Source organism: Synchiropus splendidus, chromosome 13 (assembly GCF_027744825.2).
Source record: "Synchiropus splendidus isolate RoL2022-P1 chromosome 13, RoL_Sspl_1.0, whole genome shotgun sequence".
NCBI classification, from domain to species: Eukaryota; Metazoa; Chordata; class Actinopteri; order Syngnathiformes; family Callionymidae; genus Synchiropus; species Synchiropus splendidus.
In genome coordinates this window covers 12,320,509-12,335,099 of record NC_071346.1, presented here as the reverse complement: position 1 = coordinate 12,335,099, position 14,591 = coordinate 12,320,509, and the positions used below count along the sequence as shown (strand labels likewise).

Genomic DNA, 14,591 nt, shown 5'->3' with positions numbered 1-14,591 from the left:
CGGTGAAATCTGAAAGCGATCTCAGATATATGCATAATTTGTGATGGATTCGGTGGAGAGCGAGGGAGTGGCTCGGGGCTCAGTCTTTTGTGTGTGTAGGAGTGATTGTGCGTGTCGTACAAATCCTGCAGTACCTGCTATTTCAGCAGTTGTAGACCGCGCTGGCAGACACAGCAGTAAATCCCCCCATTCTTCATTGCGTCGCCCGTACCTACACTGTTTCTATGCTGCTCTTTCTCCAGCTAACTTAACCCGCACCTCCATATGACCCACCCCCCCTCACCGCTGCTCTGTGTGCGCTTACTTCTTTGTGGAAGACAGAACTGGCAGGTGTCAGGCTTTTCAGGATTTTACTCAGATGCACAAATCTATAGACCCAATGCACCCAAAACCTCAGCAACTCTCATCCCCTGTGGCTCCACTCTCAGACCAACATGGCCTTTACCCTCAGGCCACAGCAGGCCAGAGAGCTTGTGGGTGGTAACGTCACGCTTCAATCCTCTCTCGCTTCTCTTCACCTCTTAATCTCATCCTTACATTATTTACACCATTCTGTTCCCTCTCTCTGTCCATCACTTTCTCTCTCTTATTCCACCACATTAGTCGTCCTGCTCATCTGCTTCCACAAAAGCACCATGAGGCTCCCGATGCTGTCAGATACACTGCTATTTCATATCAGGTAATGCTGCTGCTGGTGGTGGCTGAGAGTCTTAAAAAAAATAAAAAAAATAGTTTTGTATTACATGCAATTTTGTTTCTAAAATATTATGTAGAGCTGAAAGGTTATGTGTAATTACCGTGTTGTTATACTCTTAAAAATGTTATTTCATTTTGTATATATTTCATTGAGAGATATATGTGGAAAATAAATATCACAAATATTGAAAGATCTTCTGTGCTTGCTCTGGGAGATGTTTCATGTACTACTTGTAAGGAAAAAGACAGGTAAATCGTTTACCTTAAGTCCTCTGTGACTGACAGTGGTATTGATAACAACAAGAAGCAAGAAGGTGAATGGAAATATGATGTAAAGGCGCTCATTTTCAGGGACTCAAAGTAGTCTGAGCAGTATTTATTCACATATTTAAATCTTGTTTATGAAAGAAAAAGACAGTTGAAATGGTGGGAAGTACCACAATACAATTCAACAGAGTTATATACCAATATCTATGGTATATTTTCACACATGGCCACATAAATACAGGCTTACATGTGACCCCAAGGCCACACTTTACCCAACCCTTCTTCGAGCACCTCAGAAATGATGTAAAGAGGGACCACCCGTAATACAGGGATACACACCTGCGTGGTGAGACGAAGGGTGGGAGGAGAGTGGGTGACCGGCGACACGGTGGCTGGAGGACTGACGTGGCACACACTGGACCGGTTGGTCCAGCTTCAGAGGGGTGTTGTGAAATAGTGTCTGAAGTTCAGTGAGGCTAACGCCATCATGGAACAGCTGTCAGTGTTGTAGTGAACTAAACTTTGGTGTAATTACATAGACACAACCTTTGACCTGGCCGTTGTGTGTCCGTGTTTGGTGCCAACAGTAGCATCAGTGGCATGATGTTCTACTCTAAACACCCCTGTGTTATTCTTTAATGTGTCTTTAAAACATAGTGTAACACCAGTACAACACAGAAGATGCTGCCTTAACAAGTAAAGTGAAGGAACCATCTACTCTGCTCTCCTAAGCAGCACTTGTTCTGATGAGTCCTAAAATATCGTTCCAGCATGGGGCATGATGTGTCAGCCATTTTGCCCGCAGTCAGTTAGCAACCATGACGTCAGTTGGATCTGGTTATTCGTGTTAGGGACTCACTCGAAAGGCACAGACCTCCACCATGCCATACATTTCCTCCCATTATTTCCACCCTATATTATTGACATTTACGGTGCTTAGCAACACACGCTGAAAATTGGAGCGCTACTCTCAACAGACAGTGAGGAACTTTCAAAACATTTGTAGATCCAAGTGGATTTTTCTTTTTTACCCGCTTACAGACAGTGAAAACAGTTGAGCGGATAACCTCCTGGGCAGAGAACAAAAAAAATAAATGGATCATTTGCTTTAATTTAGAAGGTTATACAATGTACAATTGAAAAATATAGTAAATAAAGAAAAGTAGGAGTGAAAAATAAACAAAAAAAAAGAAAACATGGTTGTACTGAGGCAAGTCAAAGTTCTCATGAGCATATATCATGCAGCGTATCCGATTGCTATCCCCTCTGGACAGTACAGGTTTTCATCAAGTATATTTGCAGAGACCTGAGTTCAAGTCAGACACAGGCGGACACTGTTCCATTTGAACTCAGACAAACTAACTGTAATTATGGAGCCGCTCAGGAGTGACAGCGCTGGAAGTCTTTCAGACACCATCATTTCCTCTCCATCCATCACCCTCAGCCAGGCAGAACTAGGCCACAGATGCCTCGCAAAAAATACTCATTACCATGCGAGTATCTTAAAAAGCTGCCCATATTCCGCAACACAGCCGATCAAAAATGATAATAGCAGTCATGCCGCTGCATATTTTAGCGGCGGTAGTCAGTGTTGGATGACAATTTGTAATTATACTGAACATGTGTTTGAAAGATTGAGAGGAAGGGTGAACAGCTTGTGTCTCCTAAAAGCCATGAGTCATTGGCTCATGAAGGGTTGAAGGTGAAACACGTTGACTCATACCTTGGGTGGAATGGTGTGTTTTCATGCCCTGTATGCCTAGTAAGTAATATAGTAATATCAGTGTCAATAACAGTTGTTAGGTTTATATAAGAGCCAGAGAATGTCCAAACGAACCAGGTCGTCGGGTCACCCGCCCTCGACTGCCACCTAGTCCTCTTTGCACCCGACCCTTATGACTCCCTCTGGGTGTGGTGGGTCCGCAGGATACAAGCGGCTGAGATGAGTTTCCTCCGCAGGGTGGCTGGGCGCACCCTTAGATACAGGGTGAGGAGTTCCGTCATCCGGGAGGAGCTCGGGGTGGAGCTGCTGCTCCTCCACATCGAGAGGTACCAGTTGAGGTGGCTCAGGCATCTGATCCGGATGCCCCCTGGACGCCTCACTGGGGAGGAGTTCCGGGCATGTCCTACTGGGAGGAGACCCCGGGGACGACCCAGGACTCGCTGGAGAGATGATGTCTCCGGTCTGGTCTGGGAACAACTCGGGATCCCCCAGGAGGAGCTGGAGGAGGTTTGTGCGGACCGGGAAGTTTGGGCTTCCCTGCTCCGAATGCTGCCTCCGCGACCCAACCCTGGATAAGCGGTAGAAGAAGGAAAGGAAAGAAAAAAAAAAGGAAAAAGAAAAAGGTTTATATAACTTGGGTGCGACGTGTACCTTCCCATTCATTTTTCTTTCCTCCTGTTTCTTTATTTCTGATGCATTCAGTGGACGCCGTCGTGAATACTGAATTATCTGAGTCTAATTAAAAGACTCAAAGGACTCTATGAAGATATACTTTCTTTCCCCTGTAACAGCGTTGTTTTTGTCATGAATAACAAACAGTCTCATTATTCAAATGTCCATTCAAAGCCTGAAAAGCCGTCTCCTGCTCACCTCCGCCTACACGTTTTGGTCTTGTGATGATAGACAGAGAGGCGACTCGTGCTCAGCGAGTGTTCACTAATGTCCCAGCCGTGCCTCGGGGCATCTTTAATAAAACCAAAGCAAGGAATTTATATATATATATATATATTATATATTATATATATTTTATATATATATATATATATATATATATAAACAGAACCATTCCGTCTTGTGTCTTGTTGTGGACAGACTGTTGGAGTTTTTAATAAAAAGTTGCAATGGGCATAGGCCAGTCATGAAGCATGCCCAAGTCCAACTTTCCTGACACCCCAAAAAACCAAGCAGCGAGATCTGGTTCTACACATGGGATAAGCTTGCTTTCTCAGCTCAGTGTCTGGGCATCACCAGCTCCCCTAGTTTTATCAATGGGGCGCACCGCAACTGGGTCACATATCCAGATCCTTAATGTGCTTATGTTGGTGGTAAGTAAAGGATTTTTCACTGAACGATTTTACTCCAACTCTCAATGCGATTCGTCGCCTTAAAGCAAACATTGTCTACAGGACGTCAAACACACCGCTGTAATAGTAAGTCGTATGAAGTTGGAAATTGTTGAAAACACTTGTGTAGTGAAGGGTTGGGCAACATATTATTACAGCAGAAAACAATCCTCACTATGTTAATTTTACATCTCTCAATAAATAGGATCAAACAAATACAGTCTGTGAGGTTACTGACACAACAGGGTTCTACGAGAGACATGAAGAATTGAATTGAACAATTTTCTTTAAACATAAACTAGTGATGATGGTAGAGACAAGCACATGCAATACAATGTGAATGTATCCATCATTATTTTTCTATGAAACATATATGTTTTTATTGGTGAAAGTGAAGTGATTTGATAGGTATGCTTGACAAATGTTTGTTGTCAGTTGTTCCCACGCGTTTTAGGTTGCAATGCTCCAGGAGCCTCACCCTTTTCTCCTCTGACAATGGATTGTGTTAAGTCACGCATATGGGAAAGGAGAGCAGTGATGTCATGGCTAGGGATGCAATGATTTCATTTTTTATCACTTGATACCCTTACTGACACCTGGGCTTTGGCTACCATGTGATACCAGTGTAAAAGTATTAACCTCCTCACCGTGCTATGAGATAACACTGGTTGCACTTTGAGTAAACTGCAAACATGACTTCATGTGAATATGCTGTGGTGCTTCCTTAGATGCCTTATTAAGATGGTTGTGTTGAGCCTTATAGGGGTCACTCCCACTCCACGAAACGTCCACCTGCGTGTTACACTCATGGAAAGTCCTGGGGGTTGTCCGTGAAAGGAGCATGAAATGTTTCCACACAGCTAAGCATCTGCTGCTAGGTGCTACCCTTGTTATCATTCTGACAGGTGCCGTGGGTAGCGTCAAAATGAACACTTGAAACGCCAATATCGGCTTCCCAGGTATGCACTTTTTCACCGATACCCGGTCCGATGCCAGCATCGGGATCGATGCATCCCTAGTCATGGCTAGTGACTAATTCAGTAGTTGACTGTGTCAACTGGTCGAGGAATAGTCTTCCATTTCAATCAATTTCAGGTATGAAGAGGCTCAGAAATAGGCATTTCGTCTGGCACTTGTACCTGCCAAACCAATACATAACTAATATATAAGAGCGATTATTAAATCCATGAAGACATTGTTTATTTCTGAGGGTTGCTTTGTCTGTATTTATCTGGTGATTAAAAAGTCATCATCCTGTCAAGTGGTAGTTCAGAAAGCACTCTCCACCCGTCTATTATTCACAATGCAGTTTTCTTTTTCGCATCATATTTTTAAGCTGAATAGAGAGAGAAAGCAGGAGCTCTCTGAGCAGACCTGTGTGTCTTCAGTATGTCTGAATGTTGATGGATTCGGCTTGAGAGTGAGACTCCTGAGAGAATCTTAAAGCTGGCTGTCAGTTTTCAAGATGAAGTCAATAGTCTCCTATACATTGAACGAAGGGCATTTTCTAAAAGCGAGTCAGTGCAGGGTTTGATTGAGTTGTTTCATTTGAACTGTTCACATTCATATATAAAATGTTTCCTGACTGATCTTATTAAACACTAGCTCAAGCTGACAACAACAGGAAATTGAGACGTCACAATCCCTCCAGTCACTTGTCTTCAGCTGCTTATATGTGCTGACAGCCGTCTCAAACCTGAGAGTCGCCTGATTGTGGGAATACTTTAGTTACAATGCGATACAGTAATCTGATTACTTTTTCAGTTCATAGTTGTTAAGTAGAACCTGCTTTGACTCGACACACAAAAACAGACCAAACTTGAACAGAAAATTTTGTTCTTCTTATAAATCATAAATATTGGAAGGTACAGTGGTACCTTGGTTTTCGACCAAAATCCGTTCCAGACGGCCGTTCGAGAAGCGAATTGTTGGAAATCTGAATGGATTTTTCCCATTACAATGAATGGAAAAAGAAAGAATGCGTTCCAAGCCTTAAAATAGTCTTTTGTAGGAGTGAATGTGGAGTGTCTGCTGCAGGTGTGCTGTTCCTCTATGTGTGTGGCCGCTGCATGTGGGAGGGGTTGCCGAGTGAGTGAGGTCTCTCCAGAAGTGAAGAGGTGCCCGGTGCGTGTCCAGCTCTGAATGTGCGCCTCTGTGCAGTTTGGCTGTGACAAAGTCATAAACCAAGTAACTTAGCTCTGTCCCAGACTCGCCTCATCCCTGTCCCAGCTCCAGCCCACAACAGGACATCAAACCCTGGAGTGAGCGCTCCAGCCTCGGAGGTGTGGAGAGCGACACTCTACCACGGTCCAGTGCGGAGACAGGAAAGGTTTTACACCTCAATATGAAGAAAAAACAGTCAGTAAATGTAGCTAACGGGACACGTCTGCATACAGAGGCTGCGTTATACACAATAACAAAGCACGTCGTGGGTCAGCTGATCGGTCCGCGCACATTATGTTTTTTCCGTCTTTTTTCGGGGGTGCTCGAGTTCTGGATTTTCGTTAGAAATCTGAAGCAAAAAAATCTCGAAATTTTTGTTCGAACTCCGATTTGTTCGAATTCTGAGACGTTCGAAAACCGAGGTGTATTTTTAAGTGGTGATTATCTTGAGCGAAGAACTATGGGTAAAACACATTATGATATGAAGGCACCTAATTATAAGGTATTTTAGGTCCGAGAAATACTGATAATATGAGGATCGATGAAACTATCAATGATGATGACACACTTTGCTCTGTTTTAAATGATGGCAGGATGACTGTGAAAAGCCCATGTTGTTTTTGCCTCTGTTTGCAATGATTCCTCCTTTAATATATGTAGGTTTCTTTCTGTCCCTCATCTCGGTCTATGTTTACATTTTTCAACCAAAAAGAAAATTGCTGTGCAGATGAGTCAAGTCACTCGTTCTCAATGCGCCCCAGCCTTGTGTCCGCTGCCACGTTCCAAATAGCGCATTAATCCAGTCCATTTCCTCTGCTATTGCTGCAAATGTTCCCAGCGTGTTGTTAACACTTGTAGCTAGAGCACTGGACTCCCATCCGCTCCACCGCTGGACACTCCGGGCCTCACTAGAACAAGCATGTGACCATCCGAGCGGCGCTGTGTTATTTTAGCCTTTGACGGTAATGACAAGGGATCAATATGATGAATGGCCTTCATGAAGGGACGCTATTGATGACTTTATGCCAGTGAGCCGAGGTTGTGGAAGGAGGAACATCAAGCTGAATATATTAGCAACGCCCCCTAACCCACTTCATGTCACACCTCTCCTGTATATTTCATTCATGGCTCACTCCGTCTCTTTGTTTCCGATGCCCTCGCTCTTCTCCGGCTCAGCGAGGTGTTGCTGGTCATTAACCAAACATTAAGCGCTCAGTGAATAGTCCATAACTCTTTCATGTCCTGATAACTGCCTGTAAACCTAAGCACCTCATGCGTCACACCTTGACCTCACTCCACAGTCGGCAATCGTTTGTCTGGGTTCTTTATAGTTGGATCAGCTTTGAATTGGACACTTTTTTTCAAGTCTATAGTCAAGTCTGAAATTCAGCAGGACGTTTTCATTTATCCATTAATTTTGTCCTGTAATGTTACAATGGGTGACGTGTTGTTTCAACTGTTCAGCATTATACAGCATTTTCACACCCTGTCATTCAAACCCTAAGTCGCCATGTTGGAGGTTGAGCTGGGCAATGTGGAATAAAAAGAATATCACAATGTGGTTTTATATATTGTTCAATATTGATTATTCCAGAATGTTTTTGTTTGTTTTTAATACTTTGGTTTTTAAATGTCCGTTTTTTTAAGTGTCTGTGAGGAAGTTATTTTAACATTTTATTGATATAAAAAAGAACAACGAAGCGAGATATTCTTCACAAATATTTATTATTGTACCGTGATCAGTTGGGTGATGTATCATCATGTAGATAAAAAGATTTTTGGTCGCCACCGGCCGCCATCCAATCGATAAACAGGGTGAGAGATTATAATCAACATCGACCCGAAAGTTTCCATGATAATTGATCGTGAACGATTGATTGTGGAGGAACTCAGCAGCTAAACAAAGCACACATGCTGAAAAAGATCCTCAGCGAAGTGTGGACAACAATGGTAAAGTAGGATCTACCAGGGAAGAATAGAGACAGCATCGAAATGTGTTGTCATAAAATAGGCATGCAAATGTATTTTTAAATGACTGTTAATGTACTGTTGAGCATTGTCGTGGATTAGAAACGGCTAATAAACAACCGAGCTCTACAAAATACTTCACATCAAAACAAAATACTTAACAAAAACAAAGGTAATTCAAAGAATATGTCTCATTTTCAAAGAAGGTTGGGATTTGTGATTTAACTATACATGGTTATCCTGTATTGACATGATGTGCCCATTGTACAGATCATCCAAGCAGTCCACAAAAATAAATAAATAAACAAATAAACGTCATACATTAGGTAGCATCATTGATCCATAGATGGAACCGACTCCACCACAAATAAAATGCATTGCATTGCAACAAGTCCTTCCCTGTGTACCTTTGCATTTTAAAATTGATTCTCGGAGCGTTGCGACAAGCGTTCAAGGTTTCGGACGTTTCTCCACAGCTGTTTACAATCGTCCAGCCTTGTGTTTATCGTCCAAATCTCTCTGAAATATCTGCACTTCTGGTTACTGTCAAAACATTGGTGAAAACCCTCTATAAAGTGGAATACAATAATTTTGAAAATCATAAATAAATCAAATTATTTTGGAATCCTTTGTTTGTGCTCCAAAACAGTTTTCATCATTGCATTCTTTCATTTTATTTTATTTTTTTTCTGACAAATTTACTGCCACAAAAAGGTCATTTATCTCCATGATCCTGGTGTTGAGTGCTACCGAGTGTTTTCTGAACATTTGAATGACCCACAGTCGTCTTCGCTCGCCTTAAAAATGCTCTTCACAACCCCCCTTATTGCACGTACTGCATACCCACTGACAGCGCCGGATGACCACTGTTATTTCATACATAAATCCTTGAAAGGAAAATGGATGCAGCGACCAGGGAATTCCATTATCAGGAAGGTGACAGGTGATGATGTGTTGTTTTTTTTTTTTTTTTTTCCTTTTGTTCGTCTTCACCAAGGTCAAAGAAAATGCCACGGACCAGAGAGGGAGATTGATTTGATTTAAATGATGTAAAAGTTTGGCTGTGTGTGCGAAGAAAGCCAAAGTAGCAGAGTATATTCGTGCTGTTACCGTAAATAGTGTCCTGGCCATGTAAGGTGCCGTCCCCTTTCTTGTGTCTTACCTTTCAGAATAGTAATTTTCGGGAACGTGTTGCCTATTTCTGAATTTTATTGTGGATAGTGGTGTAGCATGATGCTATTTTTGGCTGAAAGCTTGTTTGGTTGCTAACTATCTTTGTATGAATGAGTGCTCTTCTCTTTTGCTTTTACATTCATTACATTTTCTTGTGTTGTAGTCCTCCTCATAACTCACACAACTTCACACAATTGTTGTTTGCTTTGTGAAGGCATCTCTCTCATTTAAGTCGGGTATTGTAGATCACAGTTGTAAGTGGTGCCACATCCTTTGGTGTCTTATTGCACATTCTTATCAATAATGTATCACCACATTGGTCTCTTCTGAAATCCAATATTGTACACAGAGCCAGAATGTGGCCACAGGCTCCTCACCATTCAATTTATTTTGCGCAAAATGTTGCAAGTCAATATAGGAAATGGCCACAAAAAGTTTGGTCATCGTTCGATTTAGGGGAAAAAAAGGTCTATTGTGAAGGTAATACATTTCTGGTCGTTCATTATTCTATGAACCAATGAATGTCTGGACAGATTTCAGATGGGCATTATCGTCGACGCCTCAGGGCCCGCTCTGAAGTGAAGGATGGTGGTCATTTGGCGGGACGAGGGGCGGCGAGGACCCCCTCCTAGACTCGGGCAGACTGGTGCAGAGGAGCCCAGGGCCGGCTGTATTAATGAACAGGCAGCGCTGAAAGGGACAGGTTCCTGTAATGCTGATGAATGGTCATTACAGAGCAGAGACGAGAGGCAGAAGAGTGGAGAGGGGGAGAAGAGTAGTCGGCAAAGTGGGCACAGAGGGAGCAGAGGGAGGGGAAGGGGGAAAAAAAAGTCCTTCATTTGCACCTCACATTTCTGTAAACTCATTTATCTTGTCAGTATTGTCACTGCCCCCACCGCGCCCTCCTCCCTCCCACTGGATCTAACCTTTCTTGTTTTCTCTCATTCTCCCGGCATTTCTCTTTTCAACTTTGGTCATATTTTTGTTTCTCCATCCATAATCCAACCTAACTGTCCTTCTGGTTATCTCAGTGCCATTTCTCTCAAAAGTGAATTAAAAGACTCTATTGACCAAAGGAAAGGTGGGCGATCTTTCATCTGTCGGGAAGCCTTGTCATAACAACAGAGAAAAGGGGGGCATTTTATTAACTCCCAGGCTGGACACATCCAGTACCTGGAGCGAAAATACATTTTCTCTCATTGTAAACATCCAAATAAATGCCCTTACTTTCTAAAATGGCTTCATCTGTAGGACATTCTTAGTTCCGAAATAGTTCATTGGAAAGGGGCACTGCGTCTTAAACCCTAGTCGTTGGTGAACAGAGTCTATCGACGTCTAAGAAATGGAGCTGGAGCCACCCTTCACACTTCCAAACCTCAGGACGTGGCCACTACAGGTTCTTAGTACTTCACTCTGTCTTGAGTTCTGAAGCAAAAATGCAGCACAATTGTTGCTCTTCGTCCTGATGGACTGAGAGCTACTGTAACTTATCTTGCACTGACTACCCTACAAAGCAGAGAGTTGCCCTGGACTCGCAATGAATCCACGTGCAGTTCATGGCATCTCCAGACTGCATTCTGGTTTCGCTGACTAAGACCGGATCCGGTTTCTGTCCAGAGCATTCGATGCACCTTGTCACAATGAACACCTCATCTGTTTACTCGAAGATTTTTGACACTTTCAAAGAGACCAATGTCCCTGGAAAAGGTTACAGTCCAACACAGCCCTGTGACACAACCCAGTACAGTGGTACCTCGGTTTTCGAACGTCCCAGAATTCGAACAAATCGGAGTTCGAACAAAAATTGCAAGAATCTTTTACTTCGGATTTCGAACGAAAATCCAGAACTCGAGCGCCCCAGAAAAAAGCTGGAAAAAAACATAACGTACCTCCAAGACTGGAGCGCGCACTCCAGGCTTTTATGTCCTGTTGTCGGCTGGAGTCTCGGACAGAGCGTATAAATCACGTTGTAATGGACCATTTAAGACCGAATACAGAAATGACCGGTGTCAAGAATGTGTGCCTGTGCTGTCCGTTCTTCTGTCTTTTTTGTCAATTGTTTGTTTTTTCCAGTTTAAAATGAACCCACATTTATATATTTTATTATTTGGCTTTTCCCCTCTTGGAGAGACAGTTTGCTGTCCAACCTGCGGAGGACACGAGACCTCAGCAGGTCACCAGAGTGTCACGGGGCACTCACAGCTTTTAGGAATTTAGACTCACGTAGCACATAGAAAGTCAACCAAGAAAAGTCCACCAAGGAAAACCAAAGCCCATTACGTCCTAGAAAAGAAAACTTCGAGCATCCTGTTTGTTTGGCTCTTGGGATTCGCTCACCATCATGCAGATGAGATGTGTTTTTCTACCGAGCAGCATGACACACAAAAATAATTGAAACCGGAAGAAACTAATGATTTAATAACTGGCCTTGCTGCTGCACCATCAGTCAAGTTTACTCTCAAAAGAGGGCTTCCAGCCAGGCCTCAGTCATTTCACAGCGATTCCAGCCAAACCTTAATGGCATGTTTTCAACTGGGTTTGTTGCGTTTAGCGCGTCCCCCCCCCAGGGCTCGTGATGCTCCTCCAGTCAGGCTCATACCTACGGGACTAGCATGGCGCTGCTCGCCTTGCATCAGGATGTTTGCCGCGGTCGCCGTCTGTCCAACCGTGAGTCACTGATGCGTGGTCCTGACTTTGTTACACGCTACAATTTTCATGAAGCCACTCAGTGACAGGTCTTGTTTGCTCAATTGAGTTCATGTTTTTAACGCCGTCCTCTGCAGCATGGACTTTAACACCAAGAGTGATGTTCATATTGTAGTTGCTCCGCTTAACATGGATGTGTTTGGTTTTATTGGTTTATTTTTTTTTAGCATTTTTCCCATGTGTTTTTTTTTTTTTTTGCAAATAAACTACGCATCTTTTCTAACTGTAAACAATGTGTATTCCCAATTTGTTCCATAAATATATACTGTTTTGTGTCATATTTATGAACATGATGTTCACTTATTATGATTGTAGCTTGTACATTACTTGTTTACTGGAACAGTCCCGTCACTATCTCCTCATTGCCTCAAACCGTTTTCCTATAATGTTTTTTATACTATTATACTATTATAATTTTTTTCCCATCTAGTCCACACAGTGTCAAGTGATATGAGGATTTGATGTGTGCAAATTCATATGTTTTAAGCTGACTGTCACATATTGTCTTGGCCATTTCTCATCTAAATGTACTTGTAATTTCCCTTCTTTTGTGAATTCAAGGACATTTCTAAACCGTCCACAGTGCTTTAATCCTCTCCTCCTCTGTGTTCAGTGTTAATTCACGGTTCTCCTTCTCTTCTCCTTATGTCCTGTAGTGGGAGGAGGTGAGCGGCTATGATGAGAACCTCAACACCATCCGGACCTACCAGGTGTGCAACGTCTTTGACCCCAGCCAGAACAACTGGCTGCTCACCACCTTCATCGATCGGCGAGGAGCCCAGCGCATCTACGTGGAGATCCGATTCACTGTGCGCGACTGCAGCTCCATTCCGAACGTCCCCGGCTCCTGCAAGGAGACGTTTAATCTCTACTACTACGAAACAGACGCAGTCATAGCCACCAAAGGCACAGCTTTCTGGATGGAGGCTCCTTATCTCAAAGTGGACACCATCGCCGCGGATGAAAGCTTCTCACAGGTGGACTTTGGAGGAAGGCTGATGAAGGTCAACACTGAAGTCAGGAGCTTTGGTCCGCTCTCCAAAAATGGCTTCTACTTAGCCTTCCAGGACTACGGCGCCTGCATGTCTTTGCTGTCTGTCAGGGTGTTTTATAAAAAGTGCCCCAGCGTTGTGCAGAACTTTGCACTATTTCCAGAAACGATGACGGGAGCTGAAAGCACCTCGCTGGTCATCGCCAGAGGAATGTGCATTCCCAACTCGGAGGAAGTGGATGTTCCGATTAAACTGTACTGCAATGGAGACGGGGAGTGGATGGTCCCGATCGGGAGCTGCACGTGCAAGGCAGGATTTGAACCTGACAATGGGAACATCTGCCGAGGTAAGAAATCTGTTAGAACATCTTGAATAATCTGAAAATATAAACAAGAATGCCATCGAATAACACGAAAAAAAAAGTGTATTTAGGTATTTGTTGAAATATTTCAGCAAACTCACCAGACAGCTAAAATAACTTCCATCTTTAACACATTCAAATTTCATCTTCATCAAATGAACCTCGAATGCAATGCAAAATACAACAAATCCTCCTGTTAAAATAGCAATATGAATGGAATATTTTGGAAAAATCAAAAAAGAAGGGGCTGTAAATACACCTTGGAGACCCTGCTTCTTCTTACATTTTTGCCTCTCCGCACCGTGGTACTTCACATTTTGTGTCAATGATCTATCAGCCCCATAAAACAACTTTTGACATTCAATGAAAACCTTTAAAGTGCTTTAGTCTTCCTCTTCTTATCCCAGATGTTACAGAGAAGTAAACCCCAAAACATGATCCTGGCTCTCAAGAGGTTCATATAGGCTCGCTTGTCTTGAAATATTTTCATCATTACTACCTGAAATTGAAGCCCTGAGTTATATTCTTTTTCTTCACATTTATTTATTTGAGCTAGAATTTTTCGAATGATGTGCCCGTTCTTTAAACCAAATCTGGCTGAATATTGGCATTAGCCAATGTTGTTTTTTTTCCTTCAACTTTACTGACTTGCTCCTTTCATTTTCCCATTTCATAACCTTCTTTATTTTACACTTTCATTACATGTGTATTACAGTTGCTATTTCCTATTACATACAAACAGAATGATCAATTCATACAGTGTTGTATAATAGGTATTTTAATAATTTTAAGTTTTGAATCGGCTGTTGTGTTCCCTACTAGCAGCCATTGTTGTCTCCTCATATTTAGTCTAGTTGCTCAAGTTTCCTCTCCTTTGAAGACAAAAAAGGTGCAGCAAATTTGGGGGAACAATTCCAGGTTGATCACAACAGTCACGGAACTCCAAAGGCACCAAGCGCTTCCAGGAACATGTGACAGATGACATGACGGTGTACTATTTTGGTCTGGAGTGTAACAAAGCATGAGCACGTCTTAGGATCACAGATTTTCCAGCCCATTGAAATGACTGGATTGATTGTCTTCCCTGCGTTTGCCGAGCATGATGTGCCATACTTCCTCCTTGATCACATCCACCTCCGGCGCACGAGAAAGGCACATGAGCATTGATTTCTAATCTGCAGTGGATGCCGGCCTTCTGT

General features: G+C 42.8%; 1 protein-coding gene across 4 annotated transcripts in view; it reads left to right on the top strand.

Moving 5' to 3' along the window:
- Positions 1–14,591, top strand: part of LOC128770085 (ephrin type-B receptor 1-B) — a 199,485-nt gene that overhangs the window by 74,919 nt on the left and 109,975 nt on the right. For all 4 annotated transcript variants that reach the window (XM_053884337.1, XM_053884336.1, XM_053884339.1 and 1 more), the window contains exon 3: positions 12,696–13,377. In XM_053884337.1, the coding sequence (XP_053740312.1) occupies positions 12,696–13,377 (682 nt within the window). The remainder of the gene's footprint in view (positions 1–12,695; positions 13,378–14,591) is intronic.